Raw genomic sequence first — 25,281 nt, 5'->3', positions numbered from 1 at the left:
TCCCTGCCTTGGCTGTGAGCCTAGAGTCCCATCTCTCCTAAGTTGCTTGCCAGGCTGGGCCCCTGTCTGCAAAGGCAGGACTCCCGGGCAGGCAGGGCGGAGTCTCAGAGCAAGGGATGAGGTCATGCCTTGGCTCTGGGCCTCAAGGCGGGTGAGGGGAGTGGTCTGGAGCAGGGGCTAAACTTAGAAGCCTGTGGGTGGCTTCCTTGCCACCTCCCACTGGGTTTCCTCCCCTAGACCTGGGGGCTGGGTTCCTCTCTGGCTGGGAGGAGTGTGGCCCTGGGTAGGGTGTGACGGTCCCACGGTCCCACCCTCCCCTCTGGGGTCTGCTTGGGAGAGCTCAGGAAGGCCACAAGGCCAGAGGGGGCCAGGCTGAGGAGACAAGGAGGCTTTTGCATAGAACAAGATTTTGTTTTCAGTTTTTCTTCCTCCCCCTTCCCCCAATTGTTAGCAGCTTGATGTGTCATTCTCCCCAGCAGGGGAGGGGGTGGAATGGCTTGGGTTGTAAACTCTCTCCCCCAGCCTTCCTGTCCTTTGGAGGGGCAGACCGGCCGGGATCTGGTTCAAGCTGGGTTCAGGGTCAGGTGGGCGGTTAAGGCTTGGCTGGTGTGTGAAGGCTGTCTGCTGTGTCTTCAGAGCTCATTCCTCCACTCTGGCTCTACTTGCAGGGACAGGCCGTCTTCTCCCTCCCGCTCCTGGGGGGGATAGTCGTGACTCTGGGTCCCTGGAAAGAAAAGGGGTGAGCCGGTCCTCTTTACCTCGCACCCTGGCGCTGTCCCCTGCCTGGCCCAGCCATACCTGAGGTGGAGGGCCTGAGCTTGCTCAGACCTTGGAGTAAGTTCTGTCCCTGCTGCAGATCCAGTTTGGCAGGGAAGGGGCACCCGGTATACCCCCCGTTTTCTTTACAGAACTCCAGGAATCTGTAGGGTACAGGGACATTCACACACATCGAGCCGCACAGGCCTGTGGCGCCAGCAGAGGCCGGAGGCTAAGCCTTGGTCCTACCACATCGGCCTGTGCCTTTGGGCGAGCTGCTTATCCTCTGCTGGGTAACTTAAGTGGGGACTTGTGAGGAAGAACAGACCTGTGAATTCACTGAGCCACAAGGAGGTGCGTAACAGAGCTACACCTGCCCCAGGCTGGGGGGGCTGTGGCCACCAAGAGGGATTACGGGGTGGGAATGCTCACACTTTCCAGTCAGGGTCATGGCCCAGGAGGAGCGGGTTGCCCACCACGATGAGCAAAGCCTTGGCCCGGGTCACAGCCACGTTGAACCTCTGGAAGGAAGGAGTGGCAGTTATGGGAGGGAAGGGCCTTAAGGAAGGAAGAATTCCTTCCACCCACCAGTTCTCAGACCTTGGGGTTCTTAAGGAAACCCAGGTTAAAGTCCAGATCCAGCTGTACAAAGCTCTGGCTGCTCCGCACGGTGGAGATGAGGATGACGCTGCGTTCTTGGCCTTGGAACTCTTCCACGGAGCCCACCTAGAGGGCGAGAGACAGGGCCTGCAGCGGGGACGCTCAGGGGAAGCAGAGGCACACGCCCTGCCCAGAGCTGCAAGGTGGTGCAGGGAGGTCACCGGGCATTTGTCACAGTGGAGGGAGTGAGCGTCCTGACAGGCAGGAAAGAGAACGGGAGGAGGTTGCCCAGGGAAGCTGAAACCTGAAGGGTGGATCCAGTTAAGGGGGTGCGAACTAGAGAGTGTTCTTCTAAGCACAGAAAACGCGGCTGCAAGGATGCAGTAACTCCGAACAGTGGTTCTCAAACTTCCCTAAAGACAGTCTAAATACCTGTTAGAGATATGCAGCCCAGACTTCCCAGATTAGAATTTCCAAGGGAGAAGCCTTTAAATCTTAGAGCGCTGGTTTTCAACCCTGGCTGCACATCAGATCACCTGAGGAGCCATAAAAAACACTGATGGCCTGGCTCTGCCCCCAGACAGCAGTGCTCACTGGCTGGGTGGTGCTAAAAGCTTTCCAGGTGATTCTTATCTGCAGCCAGTGTGGAGAACCAGCACCCAGGTCAAAGCACTGACTGACTCAGAGGGTGGGAATGGTGAGCGGTGACACTATCACATGACAGGTCAGGCAGGGAGTTTGGACTTTATCCTTAGGGCACCGGCCTCCAACCAGCCTCCAACTAGCCTGAGATCACAAGCATCAAGAATCCGGTGTGGCGTTTCCTGGTCCCACCCCAGCCCCAGCCCGACAAGTCATGATCTGCAGGGAGAAGTGAGGCCTGGGGACAGCCCCGTTGGGAGAAGTGAGGCCTGGGGACAGCCCCGCTGGGTGAAGGCAGGGCGGGGCAGCGCCGGAGGAGATCCCTGGAAGTGGGGGAAGTGCGGAGGAGGAGGGAATCGAAGGCAGGGAGCAAATGTGAGACAGTGGGGTCACCTTCAGGTCTTTGATGTCATCCAGTCCCCGGAGCTCCTTGTCCAGTTTGGTGATGCAGTAACGGATTTTTTCCACCTGCAAGATGGGGACGGGTGCCCTTCTCTCATGCCATTCCCCCAGTGCAAGAGGGAGCCAGGCAGAAGGCTGGGGAGCTGGGGGGCAGAGAGGGAGGGACAGCTGACCTCTGAGCTTGTGTCATGGGGCTAGCAGAGACCTGAGGTCCTGGCTATGAAGGGGGTACCTTCTGGGGGGGGTCCCACCCTCAGGGGGAACTGAGGGCCTGACCTGCTTCCGGTAGGGAGAGATGACGCCCACGCTTCGGGGGCTCAGACGGGCTTTGCCCTTCTTCGAGGAGGGGGCCAGGAGCAGCTTCAGGTAGGAGGTCACTGTGGCAGCCTCTTCGGGGTTGAAGAAGGATGGGCTATTACCCTCACGCTCGTCCTTGCCCATTACGCCGTGAAAGATGATGGGGAAGCCCTGGATATGGGGTCAGGGGAAACCTTCAGCCAGGCCTCCCTTCCCTCCCGCCCCAGCCCCGCCCAGGGGGTGTGGGATCCCAGGCCATGGTGACAAAGCCTGTGGCTTCTTCACAGAGCCTCCTCCTGCCTTGCACCTTTGGTAGGAGGGCAGCTGGGGTACAGGGGTGGCAGCCTGACCCCGCCGGGTTCAGCCTCACCTGTCGCGGGAGACCCTCCCAGCGGCAGAAGCGCTCTCGGTCCACAACGTCGGCACAGGCCTGCAGTTCCCCGTCGTAATAGAGTCGGTTGGGAATGTCCAGTATGGTGGGGTGAGACCTGGGAGGCAGGAGGAGGAAGGAAGAGCAGGACCAGGGGCCAGGTTACTTCTGCCCCGCCCCCGGGGTCCCCAGCTCCACCTGCTCTGGGTCCACATATGCTCTTGCCAACCGCCCAGTGGACGGCGGACTCACTCATCTACAGCGTGCTGCTAGGCACTGTTCACCGCACCAGACGTGCGCAGAACCCAGTGTGCTTCCTGAGCAGATCTGGCCCGCAGGCCAGGCAGATTTAAAAGAAAAAGAAAAAAAAAAACAAGAAATGGGGAAACCATTCTCAGGTTTCAGTTTTGCCAAGGAAGGACAGTACAAAAACAATCATCATCTACTCCTGCTATTACTTGATGAGATAACGTGTTAAGTCTAACACAGTAGATTGACTGAACTCTCAGTAGGCTTACCTAAGGAACTACTGAGAGCTTAGGAATTCATCTAAGCCTTTTAGGCAAATAAATTGATTGAGTGAAGCAAGTATACTTTTTGATTTGACTTGACATTAGGTTCATGAAAAACTACATGGTCCCTATTTTTCTCATTTCCCCCTGGACTCCCTGGACCCTTCATTCTGGGACCCACACCAGACACATCCCAGTGTCTGGGAACCACAGACAATCCCCCGACACACAGAGAAGCAAAACTGCTCTAGAGTGAAGCCACTTGCACAATGAGTAGCAGTGACCGGGCTGGAATGGAGATCACCGACCTTCCAGATCACACAGCCTCTGAGCAACAGGACTCAGGACGGAGCCTCCAGCGGGGGCTGCACAGAGTGGGTGAAGGCACACACTGCAGGCGAGGTGAGGGTGCGGGAGTACCTGTAGTTGCGCAGCAGCTTGGTTATGAACTGGGGGTTATAGCCATTGGAGCCCTTCTTGTACAGGGCGTTGTAGGTCAGCAGCCGCTCGAGCAGGGAGTACCCCAGGCCATGCTTCTGGGTCAGCGGGGAGCGCAGCACAGGCCCCAGCTGCCTAGGGTCTCCTGCCAGCACCAGCTGCCCTCCTGGATTGTCTGTTTCCTTGACTTCCATCAGCCCTGAGAGGCAGGGTGCCGTGGGGAGAAAGGTGAGCAGTGGGACCTCCCCACCCCCCATGCGGGGCGGCACGCACGTGGCCCGCCCTCACCCCCTCACCTGCTATGGCCACCAGACTCTCGGGCTCCATGGAGTGGCCGGCCTCATCGATGAAGATGTGTGTGAAGTGATCAATGGGAAACTGAGCGGAGACCAACCTGGGAGGCGTCAGGCCAAGCAGGGGTTGTATCCGGGCACCAGAGTAGCAAACCCGGAATGCCCACCCGAGCCGGCCCCTCACCCCACTGCCAGGAACCACTCTTCCCCATCTCCCTAGTCTGCTACCTCCTTACACACATGATTAAGAGGCACACACTTCCCACCTGCTGGCCGTGATAAGGGTGGTAATTAAGACACGATATTCCTGCAGCTTCTTCTTGGCGGGAAACACATAATCCCCCTTCTTTGCATCCCAGTTACAGCAGGGCTGTGGGGTGTGAAGGTACAGGAGGAAATCAGCTGGCTCCGCCCATCCTCACCCTCACTCTGGGTCCGCCAGGCAATTTTCTTTCCCTCTCTCACTTCCCACACAGGGAAACAGGCGGCCAAACGGGTTCTGACCCACCCAAGCTCCCGCAGCGAGTATCAGAATCCAGGTCTAGTGTCCTGGCCAGGAACGGCCCCGCACCTGCCCTCCCTTGGCCCTCCACACTTCTCCGGGTACCTTGATGTCCTCGGGCACCATGCGAATGTCCCTGCTGGGGGCCAGGAGGCGGTAGATGGAGCTGGGCAGGTGGACCCGGAGCCGCTGGCAGAGAAGGTCAGCTCCCGAGTTGGACGGAGCGCAGGCCAGGATGTGGGCCTTGGGCAGGTGCTTCACCACCTGGGGTGGGGACAAGCACAGTGTGGGGAGCAGCTTCTCTGGCTCCAGGGGGAAGGGACGGGGGAGAGACTCAATTGTGACTCAGGTTGGCACAGGGTGGCATTGGTCTCCTGGACCTGAGGGAAGCAGGGACACAAAAGACGAGTTTTGACCCCAACCCTCCCTCTGCTAGTCTGAGGAAGCACTTGACTGCTGGAAACCTGGTATAGTAAACATTCGGAGTCTACGCTGGCTGAAACACAGTTGACGACTCCAAGAGTCATGCAGGACCCCACACTCCACCAGGATATTCAAATGCTACACAGACCATTGACGCCAGCCCAGGAGCGATCAGGGAGCTGCAGGCACCCAGAATTTGGGAGCCACTGGTCCCTGCGGGAGTCAGCATAGGCCCCGGGTCTATGCTCAGGCCCCACCTGCTTAATGGCTTCCACCAGGGTGACAGTCTTGCCAGTGCCTGGAGGCCCAAAGATGATGTAGGGGGCTGGACGGGTAGTGCCCATAACGATGTTCCTCATGGCCTGCAGCTGCTCAGGGTTCGACTCCAGACTGCGGTCATACAGCCTGGCAGAGGGACCAGAAACAGGGCGTCGCCTGGTGTCCTGGAGGCCTCCCTGACTCCAGCCTCCATGCCCCACACTCCGAGCGGCCCCCCGAGCACCCCTGCTTGGGCTCACTTGAGCTTTACGTCTGAGGGCAGCAGTGGGACCCCACGGGAGGCCACAGGAAAGAGCATGGGCCACAGCAGCCAGCGCCCCGTCAGCTCCAGGGCACGGTGTTGCACCCGCAGAGGCTGGCGGTTGAAAGTGAAGTTCACTTTGAAGGTCAGCCCATCCACAAAGCGGCTCAGGAGGCTTTAGGAAGGGAGGAAGGGGGGAGAGTTCCAGTTAGGGAGCCAGGCCTCTCTGCATCTACCCTGACTCCACTCCCTCTTTTCAGGATAGCCATGCAATCCCTCCAGAAGTTACTGAGGCATCTCAGGGTCCCCCTGATCTCAGGGAGAAACACACTGCTTCCTCTGACCCAATAAACATCTGTAGAGCCTTCTAGCAGTTCACGGTTCCCCCAACACCCACCTCATGGAAAAGCTCAGCTTGACCCGGTCCAATTCCACCTTGTGTACAAAGCCCTTGTAGGTGACAGGGTCCTCCTGATGTGTCTCAGAGGACAAAAGTGCAAATAGGTGGTCACCCCGTAGCACTGAGGGGCGGCTCTCGGTCACTCCAGGAACCTATGGGGTGTGGACATAAGCAAGCTTCCAGTCCAGGGATGGCTACTGGAGGACCCCTAGGTATCCAGACCTCCTCTGACGGACAAGGACTGAGGCGTTGTCCTTCTACCCCAAGACCCAGGGAGCTTTGCTTCCTTCCTCTCCCACTGGACAGGGCAGAAGTCAGGGGAGGAGCAAGGAGACAATCTGGCTAAGCTACAGGGAGATGCTGAGCTCAGCAGTCCTGCTGGGGCACGATCCCAGCCCATCCGTGTACCCTCTTGGCCAGCTCGGTTCCCGCTCTGTCCTTGAATCCTTTGTTCAAAACTCAGTCCTTGTAGGAATCGTTCCCTGATCATCCCGCCCACCGCCTCTCTCACCAGCTGCCCTCCTCAGCACCCGTGTGCAGGAACTCGGGGCTTGTGTGTACAACACTCAGTGTCTGACATCTGGAAAGGGATCTAGCCCAGCTCGGTGCTTTTCAGATAAGGCAGCAAAGGCCCAGAGAGAGCAAGGGACTTGCCTAAGGTCACACAGCCAGTGGTAGCAATGTCTAGACTAAAAACCAGGTCCTGCCCATCACCTGCTGACACCTATTTTGGGCACAGGAGGCCCACTCTGCTCCTTGCTGAGCCCTCTGGGGACAGGAATGGCCTATGGGCTGGCTGACTAGAGCCCATCCCCCCCTCCCCGCGCCAGATCTGAGCCCTGACCTCCAGGGTGAGCAGCCTGGGGTTCTGGTCTACGGGGTCCCAGGTCATGGGCACCGACTCCAGGTCGTAGTGCCGGATGTCATGCTCCATCTGCAGCTCCTCCAGGTGCAGCAGCAGCCGGAGCTTCACCTCGTAATTTCTCCACTGCAGGGCTGTCTCCAGCTGGGCCCTTGGCAGTGAGGGGTGGGTGGGTGGGCGGGGGAAGGAAGGAGCAGCACGAGTCAGGCAACTCTGCACCCAGGAGCACCCACCCTCTCCCGTTCGCAGCCCTGGGACTATGAAAGCACCAGGAACCAGGGAAGACCCGAAGGGCAGAGAAGTGGGTGGGGGTCAGAGACCTCGGAGAGTGGAATCCCTGCTCGGACTCGCTTCTTCTGATGCCCCTGCCCCCACCTCAGATCTGATGTGGCATTTGTACCATGGATCCTAGGGTCTGGAACATTCTCCCCCCCAACAGAACTCCTATGACTTACACCCTCACCTCATTCATAGGTCACTGTCCACTCAAATGCCACCTCAAAGAGGCCAGCACTAACTGCCCTCTGCAAGGCAGCACACCCCACCCCCTTACCCGAAAGTTTAGCTTTCGTTGAATCTCCCTAGCACTCATCACTACGTGAAATTATAAGATAAGTGCTCATTTCCCCCCACTGCAATGAGCGAGGCCCTCACGTGAAGGATTCACCTTGAACAGGAATGAAGGAAAGGGGCATAGAAGGCAGAGGGGGAGAAGAGGCAAAGGGAAGAGACACAGAAAGCAGCATGGGGGGGAGGGGGCAGAAAAGTGGCTCTTACTTGATCTCAGCAATCTCCTTTGGGGCAGTGAAGATACTTGTCCCCTGAAGAAGGATGGGGAGCAGCTGCCGGAGGCGAGGGGGTGGGTAGTAGGTCCCCAGCGCCAGGCTCAGCTCCAGGTCATAGCCCTTAGCGCTGCAGGAGGCGGGGAAGAAAAGTGATCACCCACTCAAAGATCCCTCCCATTCAGAGAGGCAGAGAAGGCGCCTCCCTGGAAGATGCTCGAAGCCCTTCCACCAACTATTACTGAAGCCGGTCGGCAGATTTTGTACAGGGATGCAGAACAGTCTACCCCATGAGGCTGCTCACCCCAAGGCTGGACCATTCCCATTTTTGGAAAGCACCATACTTGGAAACTTCTAAAACTCATGTATGTGACACCCATCTATGTAAATAACATGGATATAAAAAATACATGCTCATTAGAGAAAAATCAGAAAATAAGTAATAAGTGAGTAAATACATAACATTCTTCCCACCCAAGGATAACTAACGTTAGCTTTTTGATAGGTAAACTTTCAGATTTTTGTCAATTTGTATTATAGGCATAAAGTTTTAACAAAAAGAGCACAATTGCCTATAGTTTACTTTTCTAGCTCAGTATTTTGTAAACATCTAGCCATGTCAAAAGAGTTGTCTACACAGATTATAAGATTCTATTCATATGAGGGGCGCCTGGGTGGTGCAGTTGGGTAAGTGTCCGACTTCGGCTCAGGTCCTGATGTTCGTGGGGTCAGGCACACTGCTATTAGTGCCCATCCTCTGTCCTCTCTCTGCTTCTCCCCTGCCTGTACCCTCTCAAAAACAAACAAACGCTAAAACAAAAAGATTCTATTTGTATGAAATACCCAAATAGGGAAATCTATAGAGACAGAAAGCAGAGTGGTTGCTTAAGGCTGGGAGGGAGGGGCGCCCAGGTGGCTTAGTAGGTTAAGCGTCTGACTCGATTTCGGCTCAGGTCATGATCTCATGGTGTGCGAGAGGAGGCCCTACGTCGGGCTCTGTCCTGACAGCACAGAACCTGCTTGGGATTCTCTCTCTCCCTTTCTCTCTGGCCCTCCTCTGCTCATGCACACTCTCCTTCTCTCTCTCAAAAAAAAAAAAAAAAAAGCTAGGGGGCGCATGGGTGGCTCAGTCAGTAGTGAGTCTGACTTCAGCTCCGGTCATGAACTCACTGCTCGCAGGTTTGAGCTCTGTGTCTGGCTCCGTGCTGACAGGTAGCTCAGAGCCTGGAGCCTGCTTCAGATTCTGTGTCTGTCTCTGTCTCTCTGCCCCTCCCCCACTCACTCGTTCACTCTCTCTCTTAAATATAAACATTAAAAAAGAAAAAAAAAAAAGGTGGGGCTCCTGGGTGGCTCAGTCAGGTTAAGCATCCGACTTCTGCTCAGGCCACGATCTCACGGTTCATGGGTTCGAGCCCCGCGTCAGGCTCTGTGCTGACAGCCAGCTCAGAGCCTGGAGCCTGTTTCAGATTCTGTGTCTCCCTCTCTCCCCTGCTCACCCTGTCTCTCTCTCTCAGAAATAATAAAAAAAAAAAAGGCTGGGAGAGAATGGGGAGCAAAAGGGCAGGTAAAGGATAGGGGTTCTTTTCTGGGTAATGAAGTGTTCTGACCGGATTGTGGTGGTGGTTGCACATATCTGCTAATATAGTGAGAACCTGAATTGTACGGTACGTGAATTATCTCAAAAAAGCTGTAAAAAAAAAAGACAGAGAGAGGGAGAGAGAGGTTTGCCACAGGTTGCCTGACAATCTATCATACAATCAAAAATGTTTAACGTTTTTTCAGGCTCACCTGCAACTTTCTTCCTAAACAGAAAAGATCTCTGAAGCCCAGAGGAATTATGAACTCAGTTAGGAAAGGGGGCCCTGGCTCTGGCTCTGGGCCCCTCCCCAAGGCCCGAACTGGGTTGCAGAGGAAAGGAGTTACCGGTCAGGTCTCTCTCCTTCCTCTATCCGGCTGGTCACTACAGGGTTTCCGGTGATCCGGGTCCGCTTGAAGGGGGTCGTGGGCTTAAGCTGTGCGGCCAGGGGGCTGTGGGCAACGGCGGCCAAGAAGCGGGCAATGTAGAAAGTGCCGGCTCCTTCTGAACCTGGCTCCCCGGGTCCCAGCAGCTCCCAGAGCACTGTGGCTGGGAAGTAGCCCACGAAGCTGGTCTTGCAGTGGACCTGGAGTTCGTAGCACTCGCCTGCGGGAGGACTGATGAGTGAGAGAGGGGACAGGACAGGGACCTTCCCACCAGCACCCTGCCTGCACCCCCCTCCCCACCCCCCCGAGACAGCAAGCCTCACCAGAGCAAGCCCCTGGCCACCAAAGGCTCTTCCCTGTGGAAACCCGCTCACCAGGGCCCAGTGGGCAGGGCAGCTCCTGGTCTCCATTGTAGAAGGCAAACTGGGGTGTCCGGCAAAGTGGGAAGAGATGAGTGAGGGTGACAGGCTGGGTTCCTCCATTCCGAAGCCTTAGGGTCAGCACCTCCTTGCGGTTCAAATCCAGGCGGATAAGGAGCTGCCCATCTCGAGCTTCATGGGGCCCCTGGACTTCCACGTCTACCCCATGTTTCCCGTGAAGATACTCAGCCCTAGGGAGAGTGGGAGTCAAGGTCGGGGGGGGAGGGCTGGGACCGGAAGAGCCTAGACAGGGGAAGCTGGCAAAGGGCCAGCTGAGCTCAGGAACCGCGCTGCCTCGCCCCAGACCAACGAACTCCTTCCCTACCCTTCCCCCACTCCTTGGAGGGGGCCTTACCCCAACCTGAGGCAACCCCTTCTTCCCTCAGCCAGACGGCTTCCCTGACACCCTAACCCCCCGTCCTTGCACCCCCTCTCGCATACACGTGTGCACACGCACACACACACACACACACACACACCTGTCGTAAAAGATCTTGGCTAGCAGTGACTTGTGATGTTTGCTGATGTCTGACCCTAGTTTCACTCTCCTTTTCTCTGGGAACCACACGTCGGCCCAGCGGTCGAGTCTGAAGAACCTGACCCGAGTCTTGGTGACGTAGGCCAGATTCGCAATCTTCATTCCATACAGCATGGAGGAGAAGCCAGGGGCAGGGGTCCCAAAGCTGCCGGAAGCAGAGGAGACTGGGACGTGAGGCAAAGCAGGGCAGCTGGACGGGGAAGGTGGGAGGGGAGGGTGTCTGTGGGCCACTCTATATGGGACTCGCCAGCCCTGCTGTGCGACAGGACAGGACCCGGGGGACAGAGACTCAGGCTTGGGGGTAGGGGGTCGTAGGAAGTGTTCATGTTTTAAGGAAATTCAGTAGGACTTCCCAAGACAAAATCCGATTGTTTTAAACAGCAAGTCGTGGACTGTGCTTTTCTGGGGAGAAAAGCCCAGGCATGGGCTGGTGATTTAGAGGAGTTAAGGGAGGAGAGAGAAAGAAATGAAGATTTTTTTTGCGGGGAAGGGAGGGAACTATTTGGGACAGAAAAAAAGATACAAATGGCCCCACGGAAAGAGCTAAGGCTAAGGGGAAGCCGAATAAGGTGATTCAGAGGGGCTGGATTGGGGGTCCTGCCTGACGGTGAGGAAGGAGAGAGGGGTCAGAGAGAGCACAGATGTCCAGGGTGTGTGGGCAAGGTGGCTGATCAGACAGCAGTTTCCACCCGAAGTCAAAGGGTGCAGGTGGATGGAACCCAAGCAGGAAGGGAAAGGATCCTTCTCCAGAGATCAAATAGCTTGGTTTTGTGCCTAGAGAAGGTGAAGACAGGGAAAACTGGTCAGAAGGTCAATAACCCCAAAGATCAGTGCCTGGAATTCAGTTTAGTCAACTCAACACTTACAGAGACCTGTTATGTACCAGGCACTGCGCTAGGCGCCGAGGGGGTGGGGGTGTTCAATGAGGTAAGAGCCCTTGGCACAGACCAAACGCGTCCCTCCCAGCATCCTGCCAGGGGGGTGCAGCAAAGGAGGCGTCTGGGGCAGCCCGGGGCCAAGGAGGGGCACTGAGCCAGGCTGTCCGTGAAGGCTTCCCCAGGACAGCGGTCAGAACGGAGTCCTGGAAAATGAATGGGTGTCTACCAGACACAAGATGGAGCGCAAAGTGTGAGCCAAGGTGGAGGAAGGGTGTGTGAGGACAAGAGCTGGGGGCGCAGGGCAACCTCCCACTTGGCCACTGGCTGGGCCTCCACTTCGCACAGCCTTACTCTCCTCCCCTACAAAATGGGGACAACGAAAACTTACCTCGGGGAGGGTTGTTATGAGGGTTACACGGAGACGGGCACAGCAGCGTCCATTGAGCCCAGTGCCTGGCACATAAGGAGATCTCAGCAAGGTGCACTATGATTAGTATCACACACAGTCTGGTTGTGCTACTGTGAAGTGTGGGACAGGGGTGGCGGGAGGCAGCGGAGGTGGGCAGGCACCAGGTCACGCGGTGTTGCATGCCAGGCCAGGAAGCCTGGACTTGACCCTGAAGGCTAGCAGTCCTCCGTTACTGGCACCCAGGAGCCAGGGACACCCCCACACATGACATATTCAAGATCTGGACAGCTAACCACCCTCCCTCCATGTGCTGTAGGGAATGAAAGCAAATCCTAGTTCATAAGAACCATGGTAATCCCTATTTAACTTTCAAGGCTGGGCCAGCACGGTCACTCCCCTGGCGTGTAACAAGATCATTTATGGTCTGGACAATTCCCTGGTGCCCCCCGCCTGTTGCTCTGCCCCTCTCCCTCCTCGCCCCAAGCAAATGAGAGTGATACTATTCAGAAAACTGTGCATCAGCTCTGATTTGTTTTAAAAAGGCAATGAATAATTTGAGTACATAATAGAAAACGCTCAGTCAATGCCACCTACTATTATTAGTATTCGTATTAGTAGTAATAGTAGTACTAATAGTAGCAGTGGTAGTAGGAGTAGTAACAACTTACTTTCAGCCCATGGCAGAGGCTACACTGTGGTTACAGAAGCCCCGAGGCCGGTGGGTTTTAAGCAGGGGAGTGGCAAGATCATATTTGCATTTCAGATCACTCTGGCATCAGGATTGGAGGATGGATTTGCTGGAGGCAAGACTGTAGGCAGGGACACCGGTTAGAAAAAGGCCGTTGTAACAGTCCAATTAAAAGATGACACGGGCCTGAATGAGGTGGTGGATAGGAAGGAAGAGGGGCCAGATCTGATAATACTTAGAATGTAAAATTAGCAGAATCTGGTGACGGGTGGGGGGGTGAAATGGAGACTGGGAAGAGGGAGGAGCCCAGGAGAAAACTCATATCGATGGCTTGGCTTCCCGGACCATTTCTGAGATCGGAGGTAAAGGCAGAAGAAGGAGGAGGGTGGCGGGAATATGTTCAGGGCGAGATTCCTGTGGTCCAGAGGCAGCTGGCTCCAGGAGGTGGAGACTGAAAACTCAGGCCAGAGTCAAGCGTGAGTCTAGCCTGATATTCTGGAGTCCTCAGGTGAGAGTTACAACCCTGGAGGTGTCTGGGATCTTCCCAGGTTAGTGAGAAGAGCTGAGGCCAGGCCAACCCAGGGAGGAAGAGAAAACAGAGAAGGAAGCCCAGAGAGAGGGAGGAGAATCAGGAGGAAATCTCAAAACCAGGCATCAGGCTCAAACACTGCTGGGAGGTCCAGTCCTAAAGGAATCGAAATCAGGAGGAGTCACGGTCATCCACCAGGGCCCCCTGCTTTGTAAGTTCCACAGATCGAGCAAAGACTCAAATACCAATAGAAGCCAGGCTCCCAGGCATCTTTGACACCTGAGCACCTGCACAGGACCATTTTTGAGCCATCAGTGTAAGGACTCAGGTCCCTCATAACTCCACTTAAGGAGACAACAGTGGAGGGGTGCCTGGGTGGCTCAGTCGTTAAAGCATCCGACTCTGGCTCAGGTCACGATCTCGCGGTTCGTGAGTTTGAGCCCCGCAGTGGGCTCTGTGCTGACACCTCAGAGCCTGGAGCCTGCTTTGGATTCTGTGTCTCCCCCCGCCCCTTCCCTGCTTGCTCTCTGTCTCTCTTAAAAATTAAAAAAACACTAAAAAAAAAAAAAAAAGGAAGATGACAGTGGAGATGCCTTGAAATGCAGCCGGCTCTTACTGCAGTGCCAGGGAGGAAAAGGGCTCCGAGGAGGCCGAACAAACCCGAGAGTGCATGCCCCGTCTCCAGACAGATGTGGCCAGCAGGGGACGGAGGCCCAAGACGGTCACAGCTTCTGGCCTTTAAGAGAAGCCCAAATCAAAATTTTAATGTGAACTCTATTTCTGGAAACTTCTGCATGGGCATGTTGGCAGGGGGAATGCAACTCTGCATGGCTTGCCACTTCTACCAGGGTACTACCACCTAAGTGTTTTCTCATTTTTACGTCCAGTGACTATCAGCACTACCCAAACTCACCTCTCCCCGGCCTAGGGGACAGCCTTAACGAAAACAATTTTTTTCCAATCAGAAACTTAGTACAGAGCTGTTGACAAAACGCCCCCGGTTCTCCTATTATACATTTGGTCACTTAGATTTCACTTCAATAGAAAACTGAATATTCACCTTATAGAACACATTGAGATGACCAGAACGTAAAGAGTTTCCAAAAGGAGAGAAATTGCAAATTAAAGTCAAAATGAAGTATCATTGTATTTTGATTAGACTGACCAAAGTGGAAAACAGTCATAATAACCCGGATGGTTGTTGTGTGTACACGGAGAAGGGGACTCCCACACACTCCTGCTGGGAAGGTGAAATAGGACCACTTTTTGGAAAACAATCTGGCCAAGACTCCTAGCATCTCTGAAACGTAAGTATCCCTTAACTCAGGAATTGCGGTCCTGGGAATGTACCCCATGGAAAGGAAAATACCTGTGTTTAAAGACAAGTGCAAGGACGCTTACTGCAGTTATTCACGGTGGCCGAGAGCTGGAAACAAAAAAATGCCCATCAACAGGGAGGCATTACCACTTGTAAACGCCCACAGCACGGAAATACTAGGCAGCAGTGAAAAAGGTTCCACCACACCCACCAGACCGGCTACAATTTAAAGGGCTGATGACATCAAATGTTGCCAAGGACAGGGACACACCAGTACACTCAAGCATTGTCAGCTAGTGTCCAAGCTGGTACATCACTTCAGAAAAAGTTCTGACTGTTTTGTGTAAAACTAAACATATGCTGTAGTGCCCCAATTTTGAACAAAAAGACTATTATGGGTGAAATAAAAATGGACCAAAAAAAAAAAAAAGCAACTATAGGGGTTCCTGGGTGGCTCAGTTGGTTAAGCGTCTGACTCTTGATTTCGGCTCAGGTCATGATCTCAAGGTTTGTGAGTTTGAGCCCTGTGTCAGGCTCTGTGCTGACAGTAGAAAGCCTGGTTGCGATTCTGTCTCTTTTCTCTGAGCCTCTCCCTCTATCCGCACGCTCGCTTGCTCTCTCAAAATAAATAAAGATTAAAAAAATTAAATTTAATTTAAAAATGCAACTGTAAGGGTGCCTGGGTGGCTCAGTTGGTTAAGCATCTGATTTTTGGTTTTAGCTCAGGTTGTGGTCTTGGAGTTTTGTGAGTTCGAGCCCCACATCGGGCTGTGTGCTGATGGTGTGGAGCCTACTTGGGATTCTCTCTCTCTCTCTCTCTCTCTCTCTCTCTCTCTCTCTCTCTCCCCCCCCTTCCCCTACTCACACTGTATCTCTCTCAAAATAAATAAACTTAAAAAAAAAAAAAAAGCAACTATAATACCTAGTGTAGACCTAGCACTGGTATTTATTAAAAAAATACTTGCTGGGAGAATGAATGAAAGAAATACCAAATAATTCCAGACTATTCTTTTATAAAAAGACAGAAGAGATGACACTGCACTGAACCTCTGGTTGGCACACAGCACTGCTGAGGGGCCCGGAATGTACCATCCCAGGTTACATGTATGGTCCAAACTTGCACATATATGTAATTATATAATGTCATATGTTATTATAAATATAATATATAATTTATATAAACATTTACATATACTGTCCAAACTCAGAGACAAATGTAATAAAATATATGTACATATAATAAATACACATATAAATAAATATATATACAGGAAGGTAGGTAGTGGCAAGGAAGCAAAATGCATGAAGACCTGGCCACACCACTTTTATTTATTCATTTATTCACTCATTCATTCACTAATGTTTGTTTATTTTTGAGAGAGAAAGAGCATGAGAGTGGGAGAGGGGCAGAGGAAGAGAGAGAGAGAGAGAGAGAGAGAGAGATGGAGAATCCCAAGCAGGCTCTGCACTTTCAGTGCGGACCCACGAACTGTGAGATCATGATCTAAGCTGAAATCAGATGGCTACATACATTCTGAGTTATTAGTTGTAAGCAAAAAGAATAATTTATGGCTGATTTAAGTGATAAGAGCTACTTATCAATAAATGGCTGGGAAGTTGAGAAATGGGCTCAGGAAATGGGCCAGGCTAGGGAAGGCTGAGCAGACAAGGTCACAACAGAGGACCAGTTCCAGAAGGCTTTGCTGCCAGACACCAAAAAAGGAAGTTAAGCAACTATAGCCTGAGATTGAAAAATAACAATAAACATATATTTACCCTGTAACCCAGCAATTCTCCTCCTAGGCATATCCCCAAGCGAAAAGTACAAGGATGTTCACACCAAGTTTATTCAAAAGAGCCCCGAACAGAGGCGCCTGGCTGGCTCAGTTGGAAGAGCATGTGGCTCTTCATCTCGGGGTCGTGAGTTTGAGCCCTGTGTTGGGGGCACAGATTACTTAAATACAAAATTAAAAAAAAAAAAAATAGCTCCAAACTGGAAACAACGTCCATGAACAGGAGAATGGATAAACAAACTGATCTGCATTCAGATGAAAAAATACGACTCAGTGATTAAGAAGCTGCCATACACAAAACGTGGATGAATCTTAAAAACATTATGCTGAAGGGCGCCTGGCTGGCTCAGTTGGTAGAGCAAGAGACTATCTCGGGGTTGTGAGTTCACACTCCACATTTGGGGTACAGTTTACTTAAATAAACAAAACATTATGCCGAGTGAAAGACGGCTTTCACAAGAGTGCATACCTCCTGATTCCATTAAATGAGGCTCTGGACAGGCAGAGTCAAAAAATACCAGAGCAGTGGTTACCTCTAAGTGGATAAGGTGGGGTACAAAATAGGAGAGATGAGGGAACTTTTGGGGGTGATGTCATGTTCTACGTCTTGATAGGGACTACATACAGCCTATGGAAAGGTGGAGTTAAAATGTACCCACTTCTTTAAAAAAATTTTTTTTTAAATGGTTATTTATATTTGAAAGAGAGAGATAGAGTGCGAGCGGGGCAGGGACACAGAGAGAGGGAGACACAGAATCTGAAGCAGGCTCCAGGGCCTGAGCTGTCAGCGCAGAGCCCAAATGTGGGGCTCGAACCCTCGAACCCTGAGATCATGACTTAGCCAAAGTCGGACGTTTAACCAACTGAGCCGTCCCTGTGCCCCCCAAATGTGTCCACTTTTGTCTAGAAGTTACACTTCAACTTTGAACACCTACAGTTAATAATAATTATGCAAACGTGTTTGGTGTAAGTTGCATTAAAGCCTGTAACTTACTTGCAAACGAACTGAAAACACAAAGACGGACCACAGAACCTGCTTCCTGCTTAAGATTCTCTCTCTCTAAAAAAAATATCTAGGTGAGGGTACATGCGTATTCACTCCACAATTATTTCAACTTTATGTCTGAAGTTTGTCGTAATAAAATGTTGGTAAGAAAAATCCCCACAATGCATTAGAGGTCTACGCCAGATGATCCGGAATGACTTCCATGATGTTCTGTTGAGCAGGAAAAGTGGGATGTTGAAAACTCATATAATATGATCCTTTTAAAATAAAACAACCCAAAAAACACCCCAGTTGATACTGTGAGTGTCCTGAGCTTGGGGTAGAATGTTGAATGGAGGTGAGAGGCTGAGATGGGGAGGGACCCACTATAAACAAGGATATGGTGGAAAGATCCCATGGGGGCCAACCGGCATAGGTAGGATGGAAGTATGGGTGCGTAAAGACATAAATAAAAGGGTGGTCACCGAAAGCATCAAAAAACTTTCTAACACAATCATCCAACATAGAACATTAAGCACCCTTCCTCCACCCCACGAGCTTAACTGTTTGGTGTGTATTTTTCTAGAATTTTTCCCTATACATATAAAACCTTTTTAAGCACTTAAAGTGTTTTCTGTTTGCTGCACACACTCTGCTGCCACAGACCTCTTCACCACCATGGACCTCCTTTCAGGAAATTTTACCAAGTCACCTCCCTCTTCTGGGTGGCTGCAAAGGACAGCACAGTAGGAACGTAGGTGACGTGTTTAACTGTCCAGTGATAGACAGTTAGGTGCCTATAGTGCTTGGTTCTTCCAAATGTTACAATAACCACCCAGGCACAAAAATTCTTGTACTAGTAGGTGATTTATGGGACAAATGCCTTCAAATAAACTTCTGGGTCAAACAGAATGACTCTTCAAGACTTTGGCAAGTTCTGCCAAATTGCAGTCTCTAGAGTTTATTTATGTTGAGAGAGAGCGCGAGCTCACGCAAGCTGCAGGGGCAGAGAGAGGAGAAGGCAGAGAATCCGAAGCAGCTGTCAGTCCAAAGCCCAACGCAGGGCTTGATCTTACAACCATGAGATTGTGACCTGAGCCGAAATCAAAAGCCCAATGCTTAACCAACTGAGCCACCCACGTGCCCCAAATTGTCCTCGAAACAGGTTGTAGAAACTTAACGTCTTCCCTAAGAAGAATTTGAGAATACCCTTTTTTCAGACCCTAACATCAAAAATCTTCAGTCTTTTCAATTGTGGACAATCTGATAAACAGAAAATGCTATCTTGCTTAAATTTGCATGTCTTTCCTCATTAACACAGTCGAGGATCTTTCCTTCTGTTGTACTAGTCATTTGTGTTTCTTCCTCTAAGCCAGGAGTTATTACCAGACACAAATTGGATCGTGGCCCCCCCTTTATGACTCCACAGTCTACAAGATGAAGTCTAACCTTTTAACAAGGCACACACAGATCTTCTGTATGACTGGAATAACGCAAACAAACACAGTTAACACCCTCAACAGGAAATGTTTACTGAGAACTTTCTATGTGCTGTTTGAAGTACCCGAAAGCAGTATCTCATTTAATCCTCACACGGTAGCAACTATTATCATCCCATTTTAGAGGAGAAACTGAGGCACAGGTTCTGACGTCAGTCCCTCCTTAAGTGTACGTCAGCCGCTCCGACTGTATCACGGTCACTCCTCTCCAGACTTTCCTGCCACTGTGGACATCTTTGGTCTGTAATGCCCTGACCTTGGCCCCTGCTATTGTTCAGCGAACAATAACTAATCTTTTTATCTATCTACCTTTTTAATATTTTTATTTATTTCTGAGAGAGAGAGAGAAAGGCATACAGAATGTGAAACAGGCTCCAGGCTCTGGGCTAGCTGTCAGCACAGGTTCGGGGCTCGAACCCACGAACTTTGAGATCATGACCTGAGCTGAAGTTGGACACTTAACTGACTGAGCCACCCAGGCGCCCCATAACTAATCTTTTTAGATGCAGTGCAGGAAAGTCTCAGGGCTGGAGGAATGGTATTTCAGAACATACTATCAAATTTGGCAGCGATCTTAAAGGGACATCTAGTTCTGTGTTTTACAAACTGTGGGTTGCAACTCTCATTAGTGGTCAGAGACCAGGAGTTTTATAAAACTGAAGTGGAACAGAGTAAAACAGACCAGAGGGCAGGGAGTGAGGCTATATACTGCCTCAAGGGCACACATTGCTCTATGAAAGCCGTGTGTCCCAGGCTCCCAAGTAAAACGCATTCTTTACTGTGGACAGAGGTCTAAACACACAGTCTTTCTCCATGCCGGCGCCAGGGCGATCTTTCTAAAACCCTGAATCCATCATCAGTCTCCTACTTGGAAATGATCTGTGCTTTCCTTTCTGTTAAGATTAAAAAATAAACAAACAAGCAAAAGACTCTCTGCAGCTGGCAAGGTTCTGCCCTCCAGTCCCTGCCCCCTTCTGGCCTCCGTCACGGCCATTGAGTTCACCCTAAGCCCTTGAGGGCGCTACTCCCTCTGGGTCTGGAATGCTGTCCCCTTGCCCCTGAACATCTGTGAACTCCTGTTTATCCTTCAAGATTCTGTTCAAACACCACTTTCTCCCAGAAACCTCTCATTCGGAGACCAGGTCGGGGGTCCAAGTCACATACTCTCAGAGAGTACCGGACCTTTTGTTCCAAGCACTTATCACAAAAAGTAATTAAATAATTAGGTTTCATTGCCGCCTCCTTCCTTAGACAGGCTCCTTCTGTGCATCCACAGCGACTCACAGTTTTGCTTCGCTTGGGAGGCATTCAGCCAAAACCTGAAGAAAAGAATGAGTCTCCTGCCTAAGGCGAGAGCAGTCTTCTCTTGAAACTTTTCACTTTTCAGGACAGTGGTCGTTCCTCCATTGCCTCCTTCCTAACCATCTCTGTACTATAAGGACAGCTACTGCTTCCAAAACTCGTGCAACATGCTACACACGGTAAGGGCTTAACTATGATAGCTCATTTTGGCCCCCACACAGCCCTGAGAGAAGGGCTTTCTTTTACACGTGGAACGGGAAAATTTAGATAGTTGTTCTAAATCCAATCCAACTGTGGGCGCCTGGCTGGCTCAGTCGGTTAAGCATCCGACTTCAGCTAAGCTCACGACCTCACGGGTTCGTGGGTTCGAACGCCGCGTCGGGCTCTGTGCTGACAGCTAGCTCAGAGCCTGGAGCCTGCTTCCGGTTCTGTGTCTCTTTCCCTCTCTCTCTCTCAAAAATAAAATAAACATTAAAAAAATGCAACTCGTGAATGGCCGAGGCAGGATTTGAACTCCAGCTATCTAAACACTCTCCCAGCCCCTGCGGTCCTGCATTACGTGTTTGTCTACACATCTGCCACCCCCACCAGGCTACGATTAGAGGCAGGAACCGAGGCACGGGCACAGAGCAGAGCCTCGTTAAGTATGTTCGCTAAATAATGAATGGTGGGAAAAGGCACAAGTTGGCAGCGGAGGATGGCAACATCCTGAAATACCCCAGCCAGAAGGAATGCACCCCTCCCCGGTGTAGGAAGGCTCCCTAGAATTCCTGACGGGGGTGACTCGCAATAGCAATAGCTCTCGGGCGGCCCATTCTCTTGTAGATCAACTGTACTTACTAATTTGATTCCATTCTGCCAACACACTCACGGAGCGTCTACTACATCTCTGGCTCTGTGCTGGGGACTGAGGGAGGGGCAAATGTGATGAAACACCTGCCCTTGCCTTCAGGTCGGGGAAGCTGGCCACACACGAGCTCCGACACAAGGCAGTGCAATGGGGCCATAACCTGGCTATGAACAATGAGCTCTGAGAACCCAGAGGAGGAAGCCATGAGTTCCCACTGGGAGGATGAGGGCTGATGTCACAGCATTCCAGCCTGGGTTTAAAGGATGCATAAGAAAGTTCTCTCTAATCGTAACAGAACTCTCCACCTGGCATGGGAAGTGTGAGGGGGGCATGTTGGTTGAAGCCAGCTCTGCCTTCTAAAGTGACAGAGAACCCTCGGCCACGACAGACTTCAAAATATTCAAGGATTACCACCTTGTTCTCTCCAATTTTTCTCTTTGCAAGGCAAACATTTCTCAGGGTTTTTTTTTTTTTTTTTTTTTAAAGTAATCTCTATGCTCAATGTGGGGCTAGAACTCACAACCCCGAGATCAAGAGTGGCATGCTCCACCGACTGAGCCAGCCAAGGCCCCCTTTCAGGCTTTGACTGGGTTTCGTGACAGAATATGAATTAGCACAGCAGCTTTTTTTCCCCCTCCTCCTCCAAGCACTAAGACTGTCAATCCTTCAAGGCCAAGGTCAGTGTCACCTTCTCCATGGAATTCCCTACTAACTACAGAGGAGTGTTATTTGCATAAGAAAACATCAAATTCCCTAATAATTCCAGGGGAACCGTATTTTATTTGCATAAAAACCAAGTGCACCTAGTAAAAATTACTTTCGAAATCCCTTAAATTCATCCATAATGTGCATTATCTGTGGTTTTCTGTAGGCGGTCTTACAGAGCCTGCTTTTCCCCAGTCTTGGAACATCCTGTGTAGGTTTGGTTTAGAGCTGATACAGCCTCTCTCCTTGACCAAACTTTAGTCGGGCTCCCCATCCCAGTTAGGCCTCTATCTTGCCCCTCACCCCTTAATGTGTCTTTAGTAATTTTCCATCCATTGACCCTCCCTCGCTCTGCAGACAGCTATCAATTCCCAGCTGTCTTCGCCCTGTTGGCAGTAGAGAGCTCTCCCCTACAATAACTCTACTCCAACAGTCTTCCATAAAGTCTTTCCCACCGGCCTAACAAGCATCCAAATGCATCCCCTCACAGAGCCCAAAGCAGTAGCTGGCTTGTGTTCGGAGGCACCCTGGACATGTGTTCTGGAACATAGGGGAGAGCGCGGATGTGGAGTGTTGAGAATGCCTCTCGATAGTATCCGCTCTTTCCTTACTTCTCTTCGGCCCGTTTCCTGGTTCCATTATACTCCGCGCGTTAGTTTACCATTTATGCTGGCGTACTGTATGCACGCATACTGCATGCCTGTCAAAGCCTTTCCTTCCCTGGGGCACCTTGTACTATTCACCTTTCTATTCCCCAGTGCCCAGCACAGGGTGAGGGCATAAAACAGGTCATAACCGCCGCCCCTTCCTCAGATGTTGCTGGAGCCTGTTGCTCTTAAAATGGGACATTATTGATTTAAACAAGCAAACAAAACAACCCGGATGTGATCTGGGGGGTCACTGTTTCCTCCCCCGCACTCCCTCCCCCCCCCACCACACTTCTCTTCACACAGTCTAACACTTCTTGTACTCTTTTGGCGGCCATTCTGCCTTTTGGGCTGTTAGAACCCACAGCCTTTTTCGGGAGGTCTGTTAGGAAGCCGAAATCCCCACCGCCACGCATGTATTTGCGTAAGTCTTCGCATTCATCCCTGTTAAATTGTGTTTCGGTTTCCGGCCCAAGGCTGCAGGCAGCCTGTTGATAGGTGTTTCTGAAGCACAATTCTGTGGTCTGCCAGCAAGAAGCGTCTGATTTTCACTTCGATGGCAACGGGAAAATGGGACCAAACCGCCTGCAGCCGCAGGGTGCGAAGGGCCTCCAGGAGGCTGGCCCTGGGTCTCCATGGAGAAGCCACAGGTGCTAATGGAGGTTTGTGCGTATGTAGTTTGGGCCCTTTTCTTCTTTGCCGAGCTGCCGGCGGTTCCCCCTCCCACCCTGCGTCTCCTCGGCTCCCCGGGATAGCGGACCCCCTCGGCAGCAGCCCCTCGGCGGCGGGGCGGGGGTCCCCGCGGAGCCCGCGCCAGGGCAGGCCTCCAGCAGCTCCCTCCCGCGGTCCCGCGATGCCTGGGCCCCCCCTCTCGAGCTCCCCTCCCCCACCCCGAGCGCCCCCCCTACCCCGCCCCCGCGAGCGGCGCGTGGGCGCGGGACCCCGCTGCTCGCCAGGGCCGGGGCCGCCGGGGGGCGCGGGCTGCGCGGGAGGCTGTGCGCGGGGTCTGGGTGCAGGGGCCCGGCCGGGCAGAGCGGGCGGGATCCGGGCGGCGCTGGCGGGGCGTGGGCACGGCGCGGGAGGGGAGGTCCGCGCCGCCCCGGGACCGGCTTGCGCCACTGGGGGAGCTGCATCTCTCCGCGCCCCGGGGCGGGAAGGGTGGCCCGGCGGCGGGGGGTCGTGGCGGCGAGCTGGGCCCGCGAATCTGGCCCGGGGACTGGGCCGGCCCGTACCTGATCTTGAAATCCCAGTTATAAACGGTCCGCAGCCGCTCGCGATCTGTCTCCATGTCCAGTCCCCGAACGACCAGGAAACTCTCGAAGCACTGGCCCGTCTCCCGGAGCTGCCGGCAGCTGAACTTACTGGGCATCGCGGCGGCGGCGGCGGCGGCTGCGGCCCAGGCAGGAGGGTCCGTGGAAATGAAACTGAAAGTCGCCGCCGCGGATGTAAGTTGGCGGCACCAGGATGAGGGTGCAGCAGGGAGAAGCCCCCTAACTCTGACCCCCTGATCTTGCAGGCTCCCTTCTCCCCAACAGGCTTCCCTCCTCGGTTCTTTCCCTACCTGAGTCTTCCCTTCGGTCTCTCCGTGCAATCCCCTCCCCCTCCTCCCATTAACTCTTTCCTAAGGAGTCTGACCCCTCCCTCAGGGCCCTCCCCTTACCCCAAGCTCCCTCCCCTGGCTTCGAGCCAGAATCAGAACGTGGCTACCGCCTGGGGCCCCCTGAGCAACCCTGGGAGACTTCCGAGCCTCAGCGAGGGCTGCTCCCACGTCCACCCCCCCAGGGCCTCGGGACTTATTGAAAAGCAGGAGAGCAAAGGGCAGGGTCTGGGACCTGGGTTGGCTGCAGCTGGACTGGGGCAGCTCATCCAGCACCTCCCCCAGACTGCTAGGGACAGAAACCAGTACGGAAGCGAGCGGCACGCCCCCCTCCCCCATTCTCCCTCCTCGAGGTTTCAGACGCAGGGAGGAAGGCATAAGAGCCAAAGAAGTTCGGGGGAGGCGGGGGAAGAACCAGTGTCTCAGAGATAAAGGTGTGTACGTGTGGGAGGGAGGGACCAGGGGCTCCGCCAGCACCGAACAGTCCTTACTTTTCTCAGCCACACAGGTTTTGTTTTAGGGGAAAGGCCGGTGATCCCTGCCCTTGAGCCACACATATTTGGGCACTTAATTGCATCCCAGTCTGTATTGCTCTTTAATTGCTACAAGTATAGAAGCAAGGGTTACCCCAGTCATCAAAATATCAGCCTGAGAGCAAGAGACTGGTCTCTGACGCAATAAATGGTTAATAGCTACAGCATCAGTACCAGGAAGAGAAGTAAAAGACCAGCGTGCCTCAGAAGACAATTAGACAAACTAAAGGGGGTGGGGCTCCCACAACAAACATAAAACCAGCCTCTGCATCTATTTATGCTCCCCCATAACAAAAACACACCAACTAGAATGGGGCCAAGAAAATAAGTTATATAAAAAGATTCTTTAAACAAATATACCAGAGTTCCAAAAATATCAAAGGTAGTGTTGTTCTCCAAAGTAATTCCCTGTAGGAGGCCACACATTCAACATAACCTAGTGTGAGGAAAGTCCAGAACCCAGGCCACTCTCCAGCTGGGCCACTCTTGTACCTTTCCCTCAGGCCAATAACCAACTAACGCCAGGAATAACAGATTTTAGCAACAGGAAATGCAAAGTCGGTGGGAACCAAAGCTAAGAGGAAGAGGAAAACTGGCCAGGGGAAATTGTCTTAGGATTTGTGTCTTAGAAATTGTGCAGAGTAGAGGGAAACACAGGACAATCGCCGATTTCACTTTTTTCTCCCAAATTACCTGGTGAGGTCTAAGAGTAGTAAAGGGTGAACCTCTTAAAATCACCTTGTTACTTACCATTTCAAAAACCTATCATCCACCACACCCACGCTGAATGTTTGGTTCCATGCTGATGAGTAAATCGAAGTCCCCATTAT

General features: G+C 52.5%; 1 protein-coding gene across 3 annotated transcripts; it reads right to left on the bottom strand.

The window, feature by feature from the left end:
• Positions 1-395: 395 nt before the first annotated feature.
• Positions 396-24,084, bottom strand: MOV10 (Mov10 RISC complex RNA helicase). Of its 3 annotated transcripts, none has more exons than XM_039254921.1 (21): positions 23,982-24,084; positions 23,554-23,745; positions 10,660-10,863; positions 10,136-10,371; positions 9,723-9,981; positions 7,795-7,929; positions 7,000-7,168; positions 6,153-6,307; positions 5,754-5,930; positions 5,493-5,640; positions 4,918-5,076; positions 4,577-4,680; positions 4,314-4,411; positions 4,000-4,216; positions 3,068-3,185; positions 2,677-2,868; positions 2,392-2,466; positions 1,357-1,482; positions 1,189-1,277; positions 799-920; positions 396-724 (listed from the first exon to the last, which is right to left on the bottom strand). In XM_039254921.1, the coding sequence occupies exons 2-21, from the start codon at positions 23,688-23,690 to the stop codon at positions 633-635; spliced, it is 3,012 nt and encodes a 1,003-aa protein (XP_039110852.1). In that variant the 5' UTR covers positions 23,691-23,745; positions 23,982-24,084; the 3' UTR covers positions 396-632. The 3 variants fall into 3 exon arrangements, with proteins under 3 accessions (XP_039110852.1, XP_039110851.1, XP_039110853.1); XM_039254920.1 differs by lacking the exon at positions 23,982-24,084 and adding an exon at positions 23,883-23,908; XM_039254922.1 differs by lacking the exon at positions 23,982-24,084 and adding an exon at positions 12,674-12,814 and having other exon boundaries at positions 23,554-23,640.
• Between the last annotated feature and the right edge of the window lie 1,197 nt (positions 24,085-25,281).

Source organism: Hyaena hyaena, unplaced genomic scaffold (assembly GCF_003009895.1).
Source record: "Hyaena hyaena isolate Hyena2069 unplaced genomic scaffold, ASM300989v1 scaffold_505, whole genome shotgun sequence".
In the NCBI taxonomy this organism is placed as follows: domain Eukaryota; kingdom Metazoa; phylum Chordata; class Mammalia; order Carnivora; family Hyaenidae; genus Hyaena; species Hyaena hyaena.
Note: the sequence above shows the minus strand (reverse complement) of the source record. Positions and strands in the feature narration are given on the sequence as shown.

Bases quoted from the DNA above. Each gene is read 5' to 3' on its own strand.
- MOV10 (XM_039254921.1), bottom strand. From the start codon at position 23,690: ATGCCCAGTAAGTTCAGCTGCCGGCAGCTCCGGGAGACGGGCCAGTGC. The intron at 5,077-5,492 runs GTGGGGCCTGAG...TCCCCACCCCAG, and splicing joins TGGTGGAAGCCATTAAGCAG to GTGGTGAAGCACCTGCCCAA. The intron at 2,869-3,067 runs GTGAGGCTGAAC...CCCCATATCCAG, and splicing joins GGGAGGGTCTCCCGCGACAG to GGCTTCCCCATCATCTTTCA.